We start from the raw sequence: 23,382 nt of genomic DNA on the forward strand, positions 1-23,382 counted from the left end.
ACAGCTAAATAAAGTTTGAAGCCCTAGACTGAATCGCAATTTAGCGAAATAAAGTAATGAAGTATTGTTTTTTTTATTTTCTCCCTAGGACTTTGGCAGTCGGCTAGCCGGAATGTTCAGGAAGCCTCCTTTAGTGACGGTAAATTACTTCTATTCTTTCATTTCGCACCTTTTTTGGTCCCTCTAATTCAAAGCTTTTTTATTTTTACCAGATGGGAAAAATGGACTCCGATTCCGATGAAGCCGAAGTAGACGAGAAAACGTCGGAACAATCTCAGCCTGGGATTTTTGACAGGATGTTCAAGAAAAAGCCTGCAGAGGACGAGGTCAAACATTTTTTAATTTTAATCAGAAGATTTAAGTCAAACATTGTATCTTTTTTTTGAGAAATTCTGGTGGATTTTGTCATTCAGGAGCAGCAGCTCCGTGGCGATCTGTCTGACAGCAGCGACAATCTCTCGGAGAAGACTTCCTCAGATGTAAGATGGCAGATTCATATTTGTCATTTTTATCTTCCTTACATTCTAGTGTGGGAATTTTTCGTTGCAGGAGAAAACGGGGTTTTTCAGTGCCTTCCTTCGAAAGCCTCCTAAGACTCCCAAAGAGACGCCAGCCCAGGTGAAAACAAAATGGACCCCTGGGATATATTGTCCCACCTTTGGGTATTTTCATATTATGGTGTTGAATACAATGTTTTTTCAGCATTTTTTTTTAAACTACAAGATTGTCAACAAATTATTTCATGTCTCCAAAAATGTACGAAATTCGAACTTTGCGGTGTCATTGCGAATGTGGTTACGGCTCGAAGTTTGGTCAACGTGATCCAAGATGCTGTTCTGCTATTGGTTTGCGTCACAGCATCATGAAAATGAAAATTGCTATTGGCTGAATTCCCTCTGACAATGCATTTTCTTCGTTAAGTTCAGAATCTTGTGTATTTTGTAATGGCTTTGGTCATTGACGGTACAATACTATAGTCTATATTGTATTTTTCGCTATGGGTCCCAAGGCAGTGGTGCTAAAGAAAGAAGCATAAACATAACCATGATAACATTGTTTTGAGATTATTACCAATTATGAAGAAAGCATTCTAGCTGGAATCCTTGCGTACTCTTTAACACCATAATATCGGGCCAATCCCTGGAAACTCTATGAACACTTTAAAACGCTAATTTAAGTTAAAAACCCTAGCTGGAAAACTTATGAATCCCTAATACCACGCCAAAACCCCTAGTTTGTAACCTTCGCTGGAAAATCTCACTGAATGTTTTTTTTTTTCATTTACATATATATTTATTTATATTGTTATTGATCATATTACACATGAGTATGTATATCCAATATTAATCGGGGTTCCTGCTGAAAAAAAGTCTTAAAAGGCACTGAATTCATTATTGTAAACATAAGGCCTTAATTAGCATTAAAAAGTCTTAAATCCAATTTTTGAAAGTTGAAAATGTAAACATAACGATTTAGTAATATCTATCAATTGTCCTCATCCGGAGAGTACGTTTTTTCCTCCAAGCATTTGTTTATATGATGCTAAACTCAAAATTGATCATGAACATAGCATTATTATGTTTTTCAAAAAGGTTTTTCACCGTAACAAAAAGTCATTTATCATGCGTCATGATAAAATGCTTCATGAATGTAGCACAAGAGTTTTTTGTAATACGTATTTCAAGTTTTGACTGAGGATCCACAATGTACTGTAAACATTATTTTTATTTATTTATGTCCATGTCTAAAACTTTGGCGTGGGTTGTTTTTCAGATGGAAAGTTTTCAACTGGACCAAAATGTGATTTAAAAAAAAACAATAACATACTTTTTCAATTGTCTCTATTTCCTGTTTTTTTTTTGTTTTGTTTGTTTGCTTTAATTGTATCCTTTTGTTGACTTGATCTTAAATTTGATTTCAAATGGCATCAAAAAGGCTTAAAAAGTCTTGAACTTGCTTTAAGTTGTAGGAACCCTGATTTGTTTTCATCTGGGGAACTGGGGGTTAGCATTAGCAAATTGCCATCAGTTTCTATCCCCTTCTTTCGACAATATCACCTTGAATAGCATGTACAGTAGTATCCAGTGGGTCTACTGTATTTAGTACTATTTTGTTATTATATAATTAATAAAATCTGAAATATTTGTGTGCAGGTATAATGAGAAGTGTTTTTTTATTGTAGGAACTGACGAACGCTCAGAAGGAACTGTCGGCGAGTAATGATAGTCTTTCCGATGTCACAAAAAACAAAGTAGGTTTGTTCGGAGACTGGAACAGCACGAGGGTAGAACGTCACAACTGTTTGCATGTGTCAGGAGAAAGGAAGCGGATTCGTCGGAATGTTTAAGAAGTCGCCGCGAACTACTGACTCTTCCAACGCGGATGAAGAAGCACAAGATGACGAGCGCTCGATCGGCAGCGACGGGGCTTCTGAAGAAAACAAGGTGAGTTTCTTTCATTTATTTAATTTTTTTTGCAAGTGCTTATTTTTTTCACGTTTAAGTGATGATAGAAGAAAATAATTTTCAGGAAAAGGGAGGAATATTCAGTGGATTCTTTAAGAGGACGCCAAAAGCTTCTCAGCCTGACCAGGTAAACACATGTAATATGATATGATGATTCTAGAAATATATTTCTTCATTAAAATCTAAGTAGTCTGTTAAAATTGGATATCAGTTTCCTTTTTAAGTATACGCTTTTTGTTCACCCTGCGTATATATGTGTATATAGTGAAGAAAATAAGTATTTGAACACCCTGCTATTTTGCTCTCTCTCCCACTTAGAAATCATGGAGGGGGCTGACGTTTTCATCGTAGGTGTATGTCTGCTGTGAGAGAGATAAACTAAAAAGAAAAATCCAGAAATCACAATGCATGGTTTTTCAACAATTCATTTGTGTGATACAGCTGCAAATAAGTATTTGAACACCTGTGTATCATCTAGAATTCTGACCCTAAAAGACCTTTTAGTCCGCCCATTAGAAGTCCACCTCGATGTATCATCCTGAATCAGATACACCTGTTTGAGTTCTTTAGCTGCATAAAAACACCTGTCCACCCCATACAATCAGTAAGACTTTCCCTTGTAAAATGGCGAAGACCAAACAGCTGTCCAAAAACACCAGAGACAAAATTTTACACCTCCACAAAGCTGGAAAGGTCTACAGTAACCTTGAAAAGGGGGGTCCCAGCTCTTTTCAGGTCATTGACCAACTCCTGTCGTGTAGTTCCAGGCTGATTCCTCACCTTTCTGAGAATCATTGAGACCCCACTAGGTGATATCTTGCATGGGGCTCCACTCTGATTGAGATTGATCTATTTTCTAATGATTGCTCCAACAATGGACCTTTTTTCAACCAAGCTGCTTGGCAATTGCTCCGTTGCCCTTTCCAGCCTTGTGAGGTGTAAAATTTTGTCTCTGGTGCAATGTTCCCTCTAATTTTCCACGGCTCTGAGCGTTCACACAAAGTCGGTGAGTATTGCTTGAAACAACAGTGCGGCAAGATAATTAATTATCAAACATGTCCAAAACTTGACATCAAGTTACATTTTGCTGAGTTTCCGGCAATGCAAAATTATTTCTCTCTTTTGAATTAATTGACTCGTGTAGTATTGCAAAGGTTGTATGGCCTACAAACGTCGTTTGTTCTTACAATTCTTTCACAAGATATCCATTTCTTTTTATCTCCGACATTTTGTCGCATAATATTAACATTTTGGGGGGCTTATTTAGTCGGTTGTAGGATACAGAACTGTACTTAATCACATTTTTTAGTGGAAGTACAATGTTGGCAACAAGATTCACTTGATATAATTGGAAATTATTTGAATGCAACACAAACTTTTCTTTTATCTGGTTTTTTTTTCTACTTTTTTTAAAAATTCCTTTAAAAACTCTCATTGTGTTTATTTTTGCAGAGCTGTTACTTTTTTCTTTTTGTTCTCTATGTTTTTCCTACATTTCGTTCTTTTCTTTTTTTCTGTCTATTTTCTAAATTTTTCCTTCTTTTTTTCTCTTCCTTTAGTTTTCTTTTTTTCTCAGCTTTTCACTACTTTTTCATTTTGGTATTTTTTTCTTTTTTGTTCTATTCCCCCATTCCTTTATGTCATTTTGTGCATAATTTTACATAATATTTGGTCATGTTGGGATTAAAGAAGCAAAAACAACCTGAAGAGCCGTTTTGGACCCGATAGAGCCGGTTCCTTTTGGTGAGCCGAGCCGAAGAAGACGGTTCTCGACAAGCTCTACTGACTTTACTTTTCAACTTCGTTCGACATTAACTTCAAAATACCGCATTTAGGACACAACGTCAGGGGAACCCGTGTATTTTTACCTTCATGGACTGTAACTTTGACTTAAGTCCCTTCTTAATTAGTAATTTTGAGCCCTCATTTTTGTGCGCTGGCTAGATTTTTTTTGTGCGCTGAGAATGTGCGAGCAGTGCGCAATTGCGCACGCGCGCAGTTTAGAGGGAACACTGCTCTGGTGTTTTCGGACAGCTATTTGGTCTTCGCCATTTTACAAGTTCAAGTCTTACTGATTGTATTGGGTGGACAGTCTTTGGCAGCTATCAACCTCAAACGGGATCATCTGAATTAGGATGGATGACACATGGAGTGCAGGTTGACCTCTAATGGACGGACTAACAGGTCTTTCAGGGTCAGGATTCTAGATGATACACAGGTGTTCAAATACTTATTTGCAGCTGTATCACACAATAAATCGTTAAAAAAAGAATTCATAGTAATTTCTGGATTTTTCTTTTTAGTTTATCTCTCTCAAAGTGGACATGCACCCAAGATGAAAATTTCAGACCCCTCCATGATTTCTAAGTGGGAAAAATAGTAAAATAGCAGGGTGTTCAAATACTTACTTTCTTCACTGTATATGCTTGTATAAATATAAAGTCGGTAGAATATGTAATGGTGACTGCCATTGATAGCTATGAATGTGTTTTCAGTAAAGAAAAATAAATTTAAATATGAGTTATATGCGTTTGCGGAATTTACTAAATTATATTAAGATGTATGTGAAATCAAATGCGAGCGTTCTCATCGTCACTTTGCAATTTACAGGGCGAGAACGCAGAGAAAAAGTTGTCAGCCAGCATCGAGGATTTAGCAGAGGGCAAAACGGTACATGGAGGACATTTTCATATTTTGATATTCATCCATTCATTCATCCATCTAAGTCATGTCATGTCTTTTTTGTGGGCGGGGTCAGGAGAAAGATCGGGGGCTCTTTGGCGTCTTCCTCAAAAAGACACCCAGAGAACGGGATGACTCACCAGTGGGTATATGCATTAGATATATGTATATTTCTTTAAATATAAATTGTACTTTCATAATTGAATAAATCAAATATTTTGATTTTGAGGATGGCGAAGATGAGGAAAAGGAGGGCAAGGACGAGGTCACTGCCAGGCATGCAGTCGGTGACCATGTGGCCGAGAAAAGTAGTTCCAAGGTAAATTTATTGCTTGATTTTTTTTTTTTCTTTTTTTTTTCTGAAATAATTTTCAAGAAATTCATTTTTCAAGTGAAAATATATATAGGTATATAAAACCTTTAGTTTACTCATTTGTGTTTTTTCCTTTTTAATTTGATACTTTGTTTCTGTTTTTTAACATTAAATTTTGCGTCTTATAGAAGTAGGTGACTACTGATAGCAGACTTAATTTAAGGTATCATATATAGTGCTTGCGACAATCACAAAGCCCTCTAGTGGCAATTTTATAATCAGGAACTTAAAATTAGTGAAATTACAAATTGCCATTTACTTCTTGCGATTTTATGGGAAATTATTGTTTCATTATAAATATCATTTTGGAAAGAAGAGCAAGAAGGACATTTTTGCGTTTTTGATATCAGTATCTGGTATTGTTAACAACTAATCATATATATATATTTTTGGGGGGGGGGCAGGAAGATAATTTATCCTGTTATCAGTATTTAGTACCAGCATCAACCCCTTATCAAATATAATTTTGGGGGGAGGGAGAAGAGAATTGTTTGTGTTAATATCAGTTAACGGTATCAGCATCACTAACTTTTCAAACATAATTTTGGGTGGAGCATGAAGGAAACATTTGCTTGTTGATATCGATTTATGGCATCGGCATCCACACTTAAACAATATTAATATTTATGATAGCAAGAAGGGAATTTTCGGTGTTATTAATACCAGTAACTGGTATCGCCATCAGCGGCTAATTTAATATGTTGGGAAGTGGGAAGGGAGTTGTATTATGTTGCTGATATCTGTGTGTGGTATCAGCATCATAGACCAGGGGAGGTCAAACTCATTTTAACTCTGGGGGCCACACGATAGAACAAAAATTCACTGGGTCCTGACTAGTAGATTAGAGAGAAAGAAAAAATGGAGAGAAAGAAATACTAGAAAGTGAGGGAGAGATAAAGTGAGAGGGTGAGACAAAGAAGTGCTTTACAGTGTGCTTTACACTTACTCATTCACACACACCAGAGCTACTGCCACCTAAGGTGTAAAAGACGGACAGAGAGAAAAGTGAGAGAGAACATGAGAAACAAAATGAATAGAGAAATTGTGAGAGTGGGAAACAAAGATAAAGAAAGAAATCCAAAGACAAATAGAGAGAGATGAGAGAAAAGAGAAGGGGAGAGAGAGACGAGGGGAAAGCAAGAGCAAGAGAGAAAATGAGAGAAAAGGAAAAAAGGAAGAGAGCAAAAGAAGGGAAAAGACACGGCGAGAGAAAGAGACAAAGAGAAACAAAGAAAGAGAAGAAGAGAGACACAGAAAGTGAAAAAGAGAGTGAGACAGAGAGAGAGAAATAGGGAGGAAAAGAGAGAGTACAGCGTCTTTGTGAGAGGTACCTGGCCTTGGCAACATCAGGTGGACATATTTCAACATGCAGCTCGTTTTTTTCTTGAGCTTCTCTGAGTGTTGTCTCGTGGGCCGGATTCAATCCCTTAGCGGGCCTGATTCGGCCCGCCGGCCGCCTGTTTGACAACCCTGTCTTAGACTAATCAAATATCATTTTATGTGTTTTCTTTTTTTGTGTTATCGGTATCGGTATCATTGACTAATCAGATATTATTATAGGGGGAACAGGAAATATTTTTTTGAAGTGTTATGAGTCTCCGGTATCAGCATCAAACACGAATCAAATATGCTTTTTGAGGAGAACGAGAATGTAATTATTTGGCTTGCTGATATAAGCATCCGGTATCGATATCAACAACTAATCAAATATAATGTTGTGGGTAGTGGGAAGGGATTTTTTTTTTGTGTTGCTGATACCAGCATCTGGTATTGGTATCCACAAAATAATGGCGGGAGGGAATATGTGTTTATCAGTCTTTGGTAACAACATCAACAACTAATCAAATATCGTTTTGTTATCAGTATCTGCATCAAAAAATAATAAATCATGTTAGAATATCAAGGTATTTCTCTAAAAATGTCTTTTTTGAAGATAAGTGGGAATTGATTTTTGATTTTGTGTGTTGTTGATATTCATCTCATCTCATCTCATTAGCTGCACCGCTTATCCTCAGTAGGGTCGCGGGGGGCTGGAGCCCATCCCAGCAATCATCGGGCAGTGGGCAGGGGACACCCTGAACTGGTTGCCAGCCAATCGCAGGGCACACAGGGACAGACAACTCATTCGCTCATTCACACCTAGGGACAATTTGGACCGGCCAATTCACCTGAAATGCATGTCTTTGGAATGTGGGAGGAAACCGGAGTGCCCGGAGGAAACCCACGCAAGCACGGGGAGAACATACAAACTGTGCCGCACAAGCGCTAACCACTGCGCCGCCGTGCTGCCCATTGTTGATATTAGTATCTGGTAATGACATCAACAACTAATCAAGAGTTGAGTATCGGTATCAGCCTGGAAAGAGTATCAAATCCTTATATAATTCGGTATTGTCAAGTTTATTCTTTGATATATTTTCTTTTATAGGATAAAAATAAATTCGGCAACATGTTCAAGAAGCCCCAGAAGCCTGCAGAGGGCGACAAGGTAGGATATCGGGATCATACCAATATTTTATTCATGCAGTCCAAATTATTAAAATTGGATGATTTTAATAAACATTTTCACTTCACAACTGTTATTTAAGATCATCAAAAACATAGTGCCCGAAAACATACAAAAATGATTCACTCGGAAAGAGGGAAATTATAACTTGAGGGGCTGTAGTAAATTCAAAATCCCAAAGGTGAGAACAACCAGGAAAAGTATGTGTGTGTCTGTGTGTGGAGTCAAACTTTGGAATAATTTACAAGATGAGATCAAACAATGTCCAACTATCCATGTGTTCAAATTTAAATACAAAAAAAGCATTACTGGCGAAATACAGGGATGAAGAAAATGAGATATGAGGGAGATTGGAAATACTGCGTTTAAAACTATGGTTAACTTGTTGTTATTGTTGCTATTATTATATCCGAACTGTTTATTTTTATTGTTGTTATTATCATTGGTGCCGCAGTGACATTTGGTAACTAGGCGCATCATGCCGTTGAGGGAAGGCTATTACGAAGATTAGTGTATAAAATCTGTGATTATTGTAATTATTATAATTATTGATATCTGACCTATGTAATAAGTATATCCATGAGATTTTGTTGTATTAGACATAAGAGGAAAGGAGGATTTGTAAAATGTATTTAATAGGAAAGATAAAGGGGTAGGAAAAATAAGCATCTGCTTCTGACTACCCCTTTTCGAACATGTTATGTGACATTATTTTGTTGTTGACTCATTGTTTTTGTCCTGTTTTTATTTTAATGTTCGAAATAAAAGTTTTCATTCATTCATTCAAGGTGCTGCAATCAAAAATCATTTGTGCTTTTATTTTTTGGGAAAACGTTTAAAAATGAATGTTGTGATAATAGGAAGCTGTGGTCAAAAGTGAAGCGGTGACATCTGGGAGCATTGAGGATTTGACTGAAAACGTCCCCAAGGTTCCAAAATAATAAGTTAAAATAAAAACTTATGCTTTTGCCAGGTTTATGTTTGACCTTGCAATTGTGTCTTAAGGGCAAAAAAGGAGGATTTTCCGGCCTCTTCAAAAGATCCTCCAGCACTGACAACTTGGATGATGAGGTAGGACAATTCTGACATTCTTTTATATTATTTTTCTCTTTTAAGTCTTTATTACGTGTATACCCCGGAGTGCCGTGTCTAATCTCGTCGCAAACAATGTTTCACTACTTTCTTATTATTGTCAATTAAGACAATTTTATAATTCATTTCAAATGTTCCATGTTTGACCTATGGGGGACGCTGTTGTTATGACGTGCAGGAAAAAGGGGGGCTCTTTAGCGGCCTCAAGAAAAGTGCAAACAAAGCATCTGCAGATGATCAGGGTGCACGGGTGAGTTTGTTTTATATAGTTATAAGTTCCACGCTTTTGAAATATATTAAATCGCACATGTTTGTCATTCCAGGACAAAGAGAAGTCTGCAAGTAACGACAATTTGTCGGAAAATGGCAACGCTAAGGTAAGGTGAAAAGCCCTATTATAGTCATCTTTAATTCTTAAAGGATTTTATTGTTATTCAGATACTAATATTTATTTTTCTGTTTTTTAAATATAACGGCAAATGGTCACATTGAAAAATACATATATATATATTTATTTTTATTATAATTTAAATCATAGTATTGTTGTTTTCAGCTCTAAATTGTTCATTAGATCACTTAAGATTCATTATTTTTGCTTGTATTATTGTCTGAATAAATGTAAATTTATTTAAATGTATTTTTAAAATACAATATTTATATTATTTACTCTATTATTTTTGTTGTTTTGTCCAAACATATTTTTGTATTAGTATTGATGTGATTACTTTTGTTTGTATTTAAATTGAAATATATTTTAGTTTGTTTGCATTTTGAAGTTATATCAATATTTTAATTTTCTAATATTTTTTTTTTGGGGTTTTATCTAAAATTAAATTAATTTGCATTTTAAGTTTATTTCAATATTTTAATCTTCTATGATTTTTGTTTGTATTTTTATCTAAATATTTATTTTGTATTTGTATTTCCAAATCAATTATTTAATTGCCTTTTATTTAAATTGTTATTTACAATTATATCAATACATTTTAAGATATTTTTTAGTGTTTTTAGCTAAATAAGTATGATTGAAATGCAAATAAACTTAAAGTTGTATCGATATTTCTGTTTGTTTATGTACATTTTGTTTGAATTTGAGATTTGTTTTTTTTAATGATATAGACATATTTTCCTGGCTTTTGGTTTGAATTTGCATTTTCAAATTATATTTTTATATTTTTTTCCAAAATTTTTGTGTGTTTTTGAAAATATGTGATTGATAATAACAATACTTTAATGGTCTGATATTGTGTTTTTTATCTAAATAAAACAGCTGGTACATCACTGTCACATCTCATAAACTTTTTTTTTTTTAAATGACTTCATTTAAATGTTAAATGCATTTTTGAATACAATTGAGGTTTAAAATATTTCCGTCTTAAAATGATCTCAAATTAAATAAAATGGTTTGTTATTTTGAGACTTAAATCTCTTTACATTTTGTTTCATTTATATTCTTGGATTGCTTTGTTTCTTTTTTTGTTGTGTATTTCATAATCGTCTTTTTTTTTCTTGGTTTAGGAAAAAAGCATTTTCAGTGGCATGTTCAAGAGAGCTCCAAAAGCTCCCGATGAGGTTAAAACTCTAATATTATCGCTATTTTTATTTTTTGTCGTTGTCATACAGACGCTGCCCTACTTATGAACGAGATAGGTTCGTTCCTAAGTTGAGTTTGTCCGTGCTATATTTTGTATGTTTAAGGTTTATATAAGTATGTTTAAAGCTTGTAAAGGTAACCTGTATTGTTTTGTACTAAAAATAATATGCTCTATAAAGAAAAATAAAGTTGAGTTTAACTTACTTTTGGAAGATGCGCTTGAAGAGGTCCTCCTCCGTGGTAAAAAGTGGCCGAAGAAAGCGTTCCGACCATTTTCTCAACCGCATCAAGCTTTCTTATTCCACTTTCATTTAAAAAGAAACGGCTCGCCTCTTCTTCATTTGCATATAATGAAATTAAATGACATGAAATGAGGGGCGGCAGTGGCTCAGGAGGCAGAGCGCTCGTCTTGGGATCAAGAGATCGCAGTTTGAATCCCGGCTCCTCCGTGTTACATGTCGAAGTGTCCTTGGGTAAGACACTGAACCTATAATGCACATCATTTCATTTTTCATTTCATTTCTTTACGCTTTACACCAACCATACTGAATGGATGCACGAGATATTAAACAATGAAAACGTGAAAGTTCTTTGTGCGCTAGAGACACAGTACACGTCGTATGTTTACACACGAACTAAAAACCGGATTTCTTCTTCGGGGTGGATGCTGGGTGACCTCTCACAGCGCTACCACACTGTCCTGTACTTGGAAAAAGGTTCACACTATACAAAATCTAAATTGCGGCAACGTCCGGATATTTTTCGACATCTCGAAAAAAATGTTCGTATCTACCGTTTTTCATAAGTCGAATGGGCGTAAGTAGGGGAGCGTCCTTGTATGTAGTTTTATTCTATTTTTTATGATTTGTATTGTTTCTCCTAGGATTCAAACAGTGATGACGACAAAAAATTATTATCGGCCAGCACTGAAAATTTAACAGACGAAAAAACACCAAAGGTACTAAAAAATAAAAAAATAAAAACTCTTCATGCTCGACCCACTTCAATTCTTGTGACACAAAATGGAATCAACAGGAAAAGACGGGAGGTTTTGCGGGCATGTTCAAAAAGTCTCCCAAACCGGCGGCTCGCTCCATTGCTACTCAGGTGACCTCATCAGACCACCTTTTACTTTTGTAGGCAACTGAAAACTCACGTCGTGTTTTTCTTGCAGGATCCTCTCAGCGATGACAAAGAAGACGAGAGCAATAAGGTGAGTTTTAGGACTACAAACTAAATATTCCCTCGATTTATTTTGCAGCAAATCATTTCCATAAACACCCATGTGAAGTGATTTTTCACAGAGTGGGAACAATTTATATGCAGGGTTTGTACGGGTGCTTGAAATCCTTAAATTTTAATGTTGTGTTTTCAAGGTCAGGAAAATGTTTGTAATTTTGGTGAAGTGCTTAAAATTGTTTGAAAATGTTGCAGTTGCCTGTTTCTTGGCAGTCTGACTCTATAGACCACGCAATAAATGAAAAAAAAAAACACAACATAAAAAGTGCCTGAAAATGACGCCAGCAGACCTGCTCTGTGGACTGTTCATTGAGGTGTTGTCATGTGAAGCCTTACCACCCCTTACTGGTCACACCCAAGAGGTCTGCTCTATTTAGAAAACTGGCTCTTGGGCTCAGCTCACTGAGACTTCCAGATCCTCAGATTTTTTTTGTTTTTAAATTATATAATTTCAATAAAATAAAGACATAATGCACCAAATTGATTAATAATTAGTAATGTCACATGTTTTGCAGGGATCCCTGAAAAACACATGAAATATAAATAAAAAATATTCACAGAGCTACAAAGAAATTATAAAATACAAAACAATTTTAGCTTTAAACAAACTGAACAGTTTTAAAGTAATGTCAAGTCGTGTTTGTTTGTCTCGCCCTTAATCACAAGGAGTCTCAAAGGGCTGCACAGACCACAGACTACTCCAGACTATTATTACACCCTCACCTGATCTTAAACCTGCATGAGGTCAAGGAAAAACTAAAACTAGATACAGGGAAAATAAAATGCCGCATAGCTCACCTAAGTTCTCTTGCAGCCATCACGTTCAATAATGATACGTAACCATGGTCTCCCCACAACCGGTGAGTGTAGTAAATCCAGGAGAGTAAAATATTTACAAATACAGAATAGTAAAAAATGTTTTCTCTATGCCGTAGCGCAACCCAACGTGTGATTCACATTCATCTTTTTCGGCCAATTGCAGGCTTTGTTTCGCCCCTTTAGCCTATGCGAGCCTGTAAATGATCAAAAGGATCCGCCCCCTTTACCTCCGAATAACTTTAGCCAATAGTGACTGATTCAAATGATGATTGACGCATTGGTTGGGAAATGAAACGCCGGTATATAAATCCCAGCATAAACCGTGGACTACTTCGCCTTCGGGGTAAAATCTAGTCGGTGGCTGCTTGCCTTAGTTACAAGACTTTGCGACTTAATATTGATCCATATTTAAGGCGCACTGTATTATAAGGCGCATGGTCAGCTTTTGAAAAAAATAAAGGCTTTTAGGTGCGCCTTATAGTGCGAAAAATACGGTATTTATGATTTGCATACTGTCCCTAAATGTTGTGTGACTTACAAGTGAAAAATCTAACATATTTCTCCCTTCAAGGACGACTTATCCGGAGATGAACTATCAGGCAGTTCTGTCAATCTCCTCGAAGCTGCCACCGCCAAGGTGAGTGCACGATTTCGGACTGTGTGCCATTGACGGATGCCTTAAGAGACCAAACATTAGGAAGAGTAGTAAGTATGGCTGACTTGCGTATACATGATACAAGCGTTTGAATTCTCAACAGGAGAAAAAAGGAGGATTCGCCGGCATGTTCAAGAGAACGCCCAAAACTGCGGACAAACAGGTTGGATTGGATGAGATCACACGAGATTATACCGTTTTCCTTCGCCATTTCACGGTTGAATTTTCACATCTGCTGTGCATCATGGATTTCTTTCTATTCATAAGTTCCACGGATAAATACGTATATCACGGAATTACGACGTCACTTTACAAGCGCCTTTATATTCAATCGCCTTTTGTTTCTTGGTTGCTGATTGGAGCAATCTAAAGTTATTGTTTATTTGTGTAGTGACAAACAAATAACACCGTATGCAAGAGTACCGTAAACTCCGGACTATAGAGCGCAGCTGATTATAACCAGCACCCACCACATTTTAAGAGGAAAACCGATTTTGTACATACACAAGCCGCACCTGTATATAGGCCGCATGCGCCCACATTTAAACATGTAACACATACACAAAATTAACCCAAACCCGACTGCAAGTCCCGCGATTGACGCTAAATGTCCTTCATTAAAGTCCACTGTCCAAAAATCACAGCCGGCAAACTGAACGGAAAATGATACCGGTACTTAAGGTTTGATGCAGACCTGCAGAGTCCAGGTCCCGTTGAAAGTAATCCAAGGAAAAAAGTGTATATTTCCAAAGGTAAGGGTGGGAAAAATATATCAGATCAACACATTTTCTCACGCAACTCCTTTTTCTTTAACCAACTTTTTACCCCCTCTTCTTTCCTTGTCTGTCCCTCACCTTTAGCTGTCCCCACTTAAACTCGGCACCCCGCGTTTGTTCCGCCCCTCATTTTTCGTTCATCTGTGCAAAACATCAGAATAAGTGTCTAAAATAAATACAAATAAATACATTACAAAAATATACAGTTGCAAATACATATTATACATGGGTTACACATATTTACAAAGAAAGACGGTACACCGAGAGTTTTCAAAGCTTTGATAATAATAATATAGCTTTGACAGGGCAGTTAATGGTAGCAACACTCGAGCGCCGCTAGCGGCCGTTAGAAAAATTCCATAAATTGGCCGCATCACTGAATAAGCCGCAGGGTTGAAAGTTAGGGAAAAAAGTAGCGGCTTATAGTCCGGAATTTACGGTAATTCAAACGCAGGTAACCATGAGCAATGTCGTTTCGCAAAAAATATGTTGTTTGTCCATTGTTGCTTCCCATTCATTTACATATCGTGCTCATACGTGGCTTGCCAGAAGTGTTGACTTACACTATATAGTATGGATACAACTGTGGCATTTTCGCAATGGTGGCAGAAAATAAAATGGAAATGTCCCAGAGAACTCAACCAATACACTAGAGGCTTATTTTGGCAAATAAGCAAGGGTTTGCATGGATCATTTGACTCTGTAGTTTAAGTTCCAGGAAAATTGTGGCATGTAAATAGATTGTGTCTCAGAAAATGAAAATATTATGATAAAGTTCCTTGTTTTCTGTATTCCAATTACGGGTTTCAGACACTGCTATTAGTATATTATTTTATAAAATTCTAATATTTTGAGCTGACATATTTCAGTTTTTGCCAAAATCGGCAAGATTGAAACTATAAAAGACATGCAGTGTTTCAGGAAATTCACTTTGTGCAAAAATAAGAAAAAAGTTTTCATTAAATGTTTATCTTGCCACGTGTAGTCCCGTTGTAAGCAATGTTCACTAAGTATTTCTCTAAAGACGATACTAATTGTAATTCTTATTCTGTACATATGTTGGCAGGATGAGGATGGCGAGGAAGACGCGGTGCCACCTCCAGGCGGCGGGCTCAAAAGAAGGAAAACCATCAAGAAGAAAAGACGAGTAGGTGTTTCTTTTGTAGCTGCCAAAAATTCTTTACCTCACTCGATCGTTCTACCTCCTTTTTAGGTCGTGTCTTTTAGAATCAAGATGACTCGTCCCAAGTTCCCAAAACTCAACTCATCGCAGGTAAGCGAAAGCGTTTTTAATTTCATTTCTTATTATGAAAATTGTAATGTTTATCATGAGTAGACTCACAAAAAGTATGAGGAATGAATGCCCTTCGAAACAAAGATCAGCATTTGAGAAATACTCAAAATTAACCTTGAATTGAGGTGGGGTACGGCATTTGGAAACTCAAGGCTGCAATCACCACTTTAAGCCGGGAGATGGCGGTAGAGTATCACATGATTTGGGTGTATTTTTTGCTTAAATAAACTCTTTTTTTTTTTCATCTTTTTGGGAGTTTGTTCCGCCTAGGACAGGCTTGATAAAAGTAGGATAAAAGCAGAATGGAAAACAAAGCATAAAGGCTCTTTGGACTCAGATGGGCATTGTTAACACATACTTAACAGAGAAACTATTTAACTTTCAACTTTTTAGGGAAACCACAAACTTCGCACCCTACTATCAAGGAAAATATGAATAAATGCTCCGTCAATTTTCTGTGGTTTTATGTGAAAAATCACAGAATGTTGTTCTAAACAACATAAGTCATATTTAATTATTTCGTAATGTAACCCACATTTCTTAGGTCCTTATCAACACAGTTGATTTTGTGGGTTTGAAAAAATGTGACCATATTTTCAAATTTGCAGGGGTCACCAACGCGGTTAAGCTAAAGAACTTTTTTTTAAAAAGTGAAATGTATTACAATATCCAATGTTTTGAAACTTGTAGCTACTTTTTTTTGTTCCTGATTAGCGCAAAGGACTACCGGTTTGATATTTCTAAAATAACAAGTTATCAAGTTTATCACTATGTTTATGAGTTACTATTATGCTATCACTGGGTTGTTGGCATTTGAATAAGGGTTCAAATTGGGTTCTGAACCACTAAAACCTCACACCAGTTTGAAATCAAATCCCTTAGAAAATCACAATGACCCATCACTAGCAAGCTACTCAGGTGTTCTTAGGGTGCTACCTGTTGACCACGGACACCATGTTAGTGACCTCTGATCTCGAAATCTTGTAGGAACTGTCCTCTCATGGTTCAGATCCTACCTCGCAGATGGGATGCATTGTGTATCTAACACAATGCTATGTTATGAACTCTGTGCCTTTTAGTTACCTGCGGCGTTCCGCAGGGCTCAGTACTTGGTCCCCTTCTTTTCAGCTACTATACACATCCGTTTGATTGTATTATTCGCAAATATATTATTAGTTTCTATTGCTATGCAGATGACACCCAAATGTATTTTCCAATGGAGGAATCTGCTCTATTTTCCTTGCCCTCATGTAGGTTTTACATCGGGGCGGTGTCATAGTAGTCTGAACAGCCCTTTAAAACATCTTGTGATTAAGGGCTTTACAAATAAACATGACCTCAAGATGTCTCATCTGGGCCACAGTATTGTTAGGAATTCCTAGACCTCCTAGGCTAAAACTCCTTTCCTTGTAAATTTTCTTCACAGGCGCAAGAAACGATGCCCATCATTGAAGAGAGCGTGGAGATGCAGGAGATGAACCCAACCCAGGTTAGGTTTTCTTCTTTTGTTAGAGTGTAACCAAAGTATTGTGTCAATGTTTTATGATAGATGCTCATCAAGAAGGTTAATAAACATAATTTGTTCCTAGCAAAGCACAGTGGAAGTCCAGCCAGTGGAGATGGCAACATTCTCGGCAGGGGGAAACCCTCTGGACTCTGAGGAGGTGTGTTTTAAGTTATGACCACCATCATTGGGTTGAAGTTTCAGCGTTGCTTATTTTCTTCAGGAGAATGACGGCTTGATGGATTGGTGGAAAAATGTTGAAGGTAAGTGCAAAAAACGTGGAACGTGTTTTCCTCCTTGGTCTTATGGTCCTTGTTGACTTTCTTTCTGTACAGGCTGGGCCGAGTGGAACGAGACAGCTAATTTCCAAGAAGATGAGGAGGGAATGTATGCTACTTACTATTATTATATTAAACTTTGGAATACAGTAGACCCCGACATTAATCCGTTCTGAGGTGTGGATCGTAAAGTAAACTTGCTGTATAGCGGGGGAAAGAAACCTATGTTGAATAGCTCCAAACCCTAGTACCCCAGATGAAAACATTAAAATAACAAAATAGTATAGTCAGGTCACAATTATTCGTATAGCCCTTAATCATAAAAAGGATCAAAGTGTTGCACCATCCCCTGATCTGAAACCTACCTGAGGGCTGGGAAAACTCAAAAACCTTGGCATGACAAAAATGAATAAACCTTTAGAAGCGGCCCCACATGAGGTAATCTCACTTAATATAAATAAATATGTCTTAAAAACATATAGATTTAAAGAAAAAAAAGATATTGGACTTTGGTTTGATACGACTTGGGCTGGTCAAGTGGATTAGCGAGTGGATGCAGAGGGGGCTTGGGGGAGGGGGTCACAGTTAAAAATACTGTATTGTAACACACAAAGTTTTTACTCAAGGTGTGAACTGAAGAAGAGAAAGCCATTGTGGGAGGTAGTTGGCCTTGTATAAAGTGCTGGTCAGCTATTGGCTAAACTGACTCGGACAATGCCTTTCTCTGTCTTCGTACAGTTCAGAATCTCGTGTGCTTCATCAACAATTTGAGTTGGCATTACAATACAGCACTTTACAGTTTTGAATTAGATATTTTCAGCTGCTCATTATGACACTTTGCCTACTATGTGATATAAAAATACCCCACCTTACACTATTTTCACTTTATAGTGTTGAAGAACATGTTTTTCAGCCCCTCTTTACGTCATTTTCCCCACCATACCTCATCAACAAAAAATTCTCTTCGTCCCACTCCCTTTCAGGCATTCTGTTATGATTTAGATGATATTTTCGCGAGTACACAAAGAATATAACTGCCTAAAATGAGTGAATAAATGTATAAAATAAACAACACGTACCTAATAATGTTTTCACTTTACAGTGTGGAATAAGAGGTTTTCAGTCTATCTTTATGGCATTTCCTCCCACTCAATGACATCAATAAATTATTTGACGTTACCGAAGACTTCAAAAATTAACTTTGCGATGTTGGTGTGAAAGGACATAATTAAGTCTCAAAGCTGCCTGTCTGCCATCGGTCAACGTCGTATATAACGCTGGTCTGCTATTGGTTTGCTTCACGGAATCATGAAAATGCTGTGAAGTGCAAACATAGTAAGGTGGGATCACCATTTCCCGGGGGTCTACTGGAAATTCGAAAATAACTTTAAATTGGATTATTATGACAACTAAAATCAACAATTACCGTAAATTCCGGACTATAGAGCGCACCTGATTATAAGCCGCACCCACCACATTTCAGGAGGAAAACAGATTTTGTACATACACAAGCCGCACCTGTATATTAGCCGCATGCGCCCACATTGATAAAACACAATTCGAACACGAAATTGGGGTTTGGGGTTTTTAAGGGTTATTGATCTATCTTCGTTATTCATTATCCATTATCCGTTATCGGTCAGTTCATTATACGCTACAAAGCCTAGGAGCCGGGACACTTACTCTCAGCCAAAAGGCTAAGCTAAGGTCCTAGCCCTATAGCCTTGTTGCGATCATTGCGAATGCACCGTTCCCGGAGGTACTGCAATACCGGGCTGATGCGTGGAGTGGACAGAGCAAGCTCTTATTCCATCTCCGGATTGCAAAAATCAAAGGTCATGGCAAAGGCCAAGCTAAGGAACACGAAATTAACCAATACCCGAATAAGAGCAAAAAACACAGCCGGCAAACTGAATGGAAAATGATACCGGTACTTATGATTTAATGCAGACCTGCAGAGTCCGGGTGGCCGTTGAAAGTAATCCAAGGAAAAAAGTGTATATTTCCAAAGGTAAGGGTGGGAAAAATATATATCCACTATTATCGGCCGCGTCCACAAACACGTCTCACCTTTACTCCACTTCCCGTCAGCCCGCGTTTGCCCCGCCCCTTCTTTCTCATTTGCTCGTACAAAACATATCAGAATAAGTTTCTAAAATAAATAAATTACAAAAATATACAGTTGCAAATACATATTATACATGGTTACACATATTTACAAAGAAAGACGGTACACCGAGAGACTTTTCAAAGCTTTAATAATAATATTACAACTTTCATCCCAAACCGTGCCTGTGAAGGGTAGCAAAACGCTACTAGCAACACGCTCTCAACACAGCAAACAGCTTTGTTAAAAAAAACATACTGCACTTGAAATAAGCACGGCAAACTGTCCTTATCTTCCTTTTTATAAACGATGTCATCAAAGTCGTCTCCCTTCAGTGTGGGAAAGAGACTTTGTCATATAGACGGTGTCCCACGCTCCCCTAATAAATAACACGCTAGCATCACGCTCGCTAAGTGAAGTTTCCTTTTATATCGGACTGCTCGAATACGTGTAGCTTGAGAGTTTCGTCATGTGTTTTTTTTTTTTTTGCAATTTGCATGATGAGTATATGTCTACGCTAATTTAATTTGTGCACAAGATAAGAAGTTGCAGTCTAAATCTTACCTCTTGTACTCGAGCGCCGCTGGCGGCCGTTAGAAAAATTACATAAATTGGCCGCATCACTGAATAAGCCGCAGGCTTGAAAGTTTGTGAAAAAAGTAGCGGCTTATAGTCCTGAATTTACGGTATTTTCTTCAATTCTGACACAATTCTTGTCATTTTCTGCAGAGCAATGGAGGAAGCGGCTGATCGTGTCTACATGGCGGCTCGCCTGTTTGTGCGCCTTTTCAACCAGCGGGGGGCGTCCTTGCAGCACTGCATCCTCGAACTGCTGGCCATCGCCGACCTGGCCGACCAGTTCCACAAAAAAACCGTGTCGGCTGCAGTCGGAGGCGGCGTGGCCAGCGTGGCCGGCAGCCTGACGACCATCACGGGCCTCATTCTGGCTCCTTTCACCTTCGGCGCCTCCATCATCGTCACGGCCGTCGGCATCGGCGTGGCGACGGCCGGCAGCATCACTTCGGCAACGGCCAACATCACCGACGCCGTCCACTCCAACATGGATCGCAAAAAAGTGGAGAAGATGATCCAGGACTACCAGGAGCAGATCAAAGACATCCGAGAGTGTATGGATTTCGTGCAGGAGGGCATAGACACCCTGCAGGAGTGGGACTTTGAGAAATACTCGCAAAGTGCTGCAAAGAAGGCCCTGAACCACAATATAAAACACGTGGTGAAAGAAGGCGGGCGAGCCGGGAAAGCCCTTATGATCAATACTGACAAACTCATAAGCACCGTGCAGGTCTTGGGAGCAGGAGCCGGAGCAGCTAAAGCCGCTCAGGCCATCAGCGTCACCACTGGAGTCATGTCGGCACTCTTCCTGGCCCTGGATGTTTTCTTCCTGGCTAAAGACTCCCACGAACTACGAAAAGGCGCAAAAACCAAGTTTGCGTCCAAGATCAGGGATGTATGCAAAGAGCTCCAAGACGGCCTCCTGGAGCTCAACAAAGTCAAAACGCAGCTGCAAAAGACCATGGACGGAATCGAGGTGGAGGAATATGAAGAGATTGAAGAGGTGGAAGTGGAGGTGGACGAAGACCTAGAGTCTGATCCCAAGAAGTTGGAGGAACTGGAGAAGGAGCTGGACCTCATGGAGGAAAAACTGGACATGAAGATTGAGGAGGCCAAAACGGTGGAGAAGGAGGAAGACTCCAAGGAGAAGAATGAAGAGTCCAGGAAAAACGACAAAACCGACAAGGATAAGGAAAACCAGACCACAGCATGGAAGGACAAATTAGAGAAAGAAGCGTCTGCAGCAATTAAAAAAGTGGAGGAAAAACTCAAAAAGAAGGAAAAAAACGCGGATGAGACACGTGGCAAAATGGCAGAAACCAAACCAAGGTCAGAGGACGGTGGAACAGACATGCCGGGTGGGACGAAAGAACCTCAAAGGAAGTCAGAGCAGGACAAAAAGTACAAAGAGGATGAACTGCTTAACAGAACAGGGGATTCCAGAAGGCAGCCGGAATCTGAGAGAAGTTCAGAGGGAGGAGCGAATATCAGTGAGGCGCCCAATCAGGAAAGAGGAAGCAGTGGATATAATAAACGAGACACCAAAGTTCCAGCCAAGGACTGGGGGACAGAAACGACAGGAAGTACAGAAGAAGTAAGCAAGTCAAGAGAAACTTATGACTGGAAAGGTCCATACCATAGTCATAGATCAAGCCAGAAAGACTATTCAGGGGACAGGACCGTGGCCAGCCACAGAAGTTACCACAGGAGACCGGAAGATGAGGACAAAAACCACGGCGACGGAAATCAAATGAGCAGAATCAAGAGCACCCGGATGAAGTCTGAGATGAGCGCAGATGACGAGAGGCGATATCTAAGAAGCGCCGAGAGTCAAAGGGGAGGAAGTGACCGGGACAGGACAGGAAGTCACAGGCAAAGGAAAGGAAGCGACAGGGAAACGAGAGGAAGCGACAGGGACAGGACAGGAAGCGACAGGGAAAAGAGAGGAAACGACAGGGAAAAGAGAGGAAGCGGTAGGGAAAAGAGAGGAAGCGACAGGGAAAAGAGAGGAAGCGATAGGGACAGGACAGGAAGTGACAGAGAGCCGAAACACAGTCGCCGAGATTCTCGACATTCCAGTGTCCTCCTTGATGATGGACTTTATATTTAGATTTGTAGATCTTTCTTTCAATTAATAATAGTTTACACAGTATGTAAATAAGAACTGGTCTTGCTTTTGTAGGGTTTTTGGGTGAAAAAGAATGCACTCATGTAAATAGGAAACTGACATATTGGGAGAAACGGTGAAAGGTTGAGTTATTTTGTCTTGCTAAAGGACTTTTAGCTGAAGTCAAATATCTCAATCTAAACCTACAAAATATTTTAGGGACAAATCCCAAGCCTACTTTGTTTTTTTACTTTCTAATGGAAGGCATTTTCTTTCTGATATTTTTGTTGTTCAGTCTGAAACCAATTCTCATGTTTTCAGGTTAGACCTGGATCATTTGTTTTTGGGGGTTTACGACTCCTCAAGATGTGTAATCGTCTGGTTTTGTCAGCAAGATCTTGGTCTTTCAGTCTTTGTTCTCTAGGGAATCCTCCAAAGTAGTTGTAAACATTTTTAGACAAAACGTAAATCAGGTTACGTCTTTCTATTTCCCGTTTTTGCAACTTTACGGCGGTCCCTGACTTTTTAGAGGTCAATTTCCATTAAAATGGTCTTAAATTCCATGATTTCCACATGACTGAAACATTCTGATCAACTTTCGGTCGAATTTCCTGTTGTAGACCTCAGAAGGCTTTTTCAGGACCAGTGTTGCCAATTCAAAACAGACCTTGATGATTTGGGCTTAGTGTTTGGGACAAAATCCAATGCTGGACTGCTTAGAAAACCAACCCCCTTTTGATATAGCGAATATCGAATGTTCAGATCCTTTTAGTCCAAAAAGGATCAAACACAGGAGTTTTTAGACAGTCCTAGTTATTTTGGGTGGTTTAAGCCTCAGCAACACCCTAGTTTTTGAATTCAGGTACTTTAGCTAAAATGTTACAGTGGGAAATTGTTACAATCTTATCTCTTATATAGATATATTTTTTTATAGTTATCTACATTTTGTCATACTTGTTAAAGATACCGCTCACATTTTATGAGATGGACTGGTGTTGGTTTTCTTCATGTACAAATAAATGTTATATGTCCAATGTGAACACAATGTTTATTTCTAATCTATGACTTACCGACACTATAGATGGGTGGATACAACTGTGGGATCCATTATATATGGACTGGAGCATTTTCTCGGTGGGGTAGAAAAAAAAAACACATGAGGTTTTTTTTAGAATGTCAACCGGAGTTTGTGTTTATCCTTCGTCTCTGTACTGCAAGTCCCACAGTGCTTTGTGCGCAAAAATATCCTGGATGTGTAATTTGAGTGAACGTGAGTTCAAATTGCCACAGGGGTTGCTAGTCCCTTTATTCAACCATT

The 23,382-nt window shown here is 38.3% G+C and overlaps 1 protein-coding gene and 1 pseudogene across 1 annotated transcript; one reads left to right on the forward strand and one right to left on the reverse strand.

Moving 5' to 3' along the window:
• Window positions 1-94: 94 nt before the first annotated feature.
• On the forward strand, window positions 95-23,226 carry LOC148376387 (uncharacterized). Its single transcript, XM_088346641.1, has 28 exons — window positions 95-139; window positions 213-326; window positions 414-479; window positions 550-618; window positions 2,183-2,251; window positions 2,316-2,444; window positions 2,530-2,592; window positions 5,076-5,135; window positions 5,224-5,289; window positions 5,377-5,466; window positions 7,949-8,008; window positions 8,887-8,955; window positions 9,032-9,097; window positions 9,297-9,368; window positions 9,442-9,495; window positions 10,637-10,690; window positions 11,596-11,670; window positions 11,748-11,819; window positions 11,887-11,925; window positions 13,342-13,407; window positions 13,529-13,588; window positions 15,268-15,348; window positions 15,415-15,474; window positions 16,922-16,984; window positions 17,085-17,159; window positions 17,223-17,262; window positions 17,335-17,386; window positions 20,114-23,226. Exons 1-28 carry the CDS (start codon window positions 113-115, stop codon window positions 22,065-22,067), a joined length of 3,765 nt encoding a protein of 1,254 aa, XP_088202767.1. The 5' UTR covers window positions 95-112; the 3' UTR covers window positions 22,068-23,226.
• LOC148376388 (U2 spliceosomal RNA) lies at window positions 19,015-19,134 on the reverse strand (annotated as a pseudogene).
• Window positions 23,227-23,382: the final 156 nt, after the last annotated feature.

The sequence above is a fragment of the Urocampus carinirostris genome, chromosome 1 (assembly GCF_059441175.1).
Source record: "Urocampus carinirostris isolate Australia breed hairy pipefish chromosome 1, RoL_Ucar_1.0, whole genome shotgun sequence".
In the NCBI taxonomy this organism is placed as follows: Eukaryota; Metazoa; Chordata; class Actinopteri; order Syngnathiformes; family Syngnathidae; genus Urocampus; species Urocampus carinirostris.

Coding starts and splice junctions, on each gene's coding strand:
- LOC148376387 (XM_088346641.1), top strand. CDS start 113: ATGTTCAGGAAGCCTCCTTTAGTGACG. Junction 8,009..8,886: donor AGCCTGCAGAGGGCGACAAG/GTAGGATATCGG, acceptor TTGTGATAATAG/GAAGCTGTGGTCAAAAGTGA. Junction 16,985..17,084: donor AGGAGATGAACCCAACCCAG/GTTAGGTTTTCT, acceptor ATTTGTTCCTAG/CAAAGCACAGTGGAAGTCCA.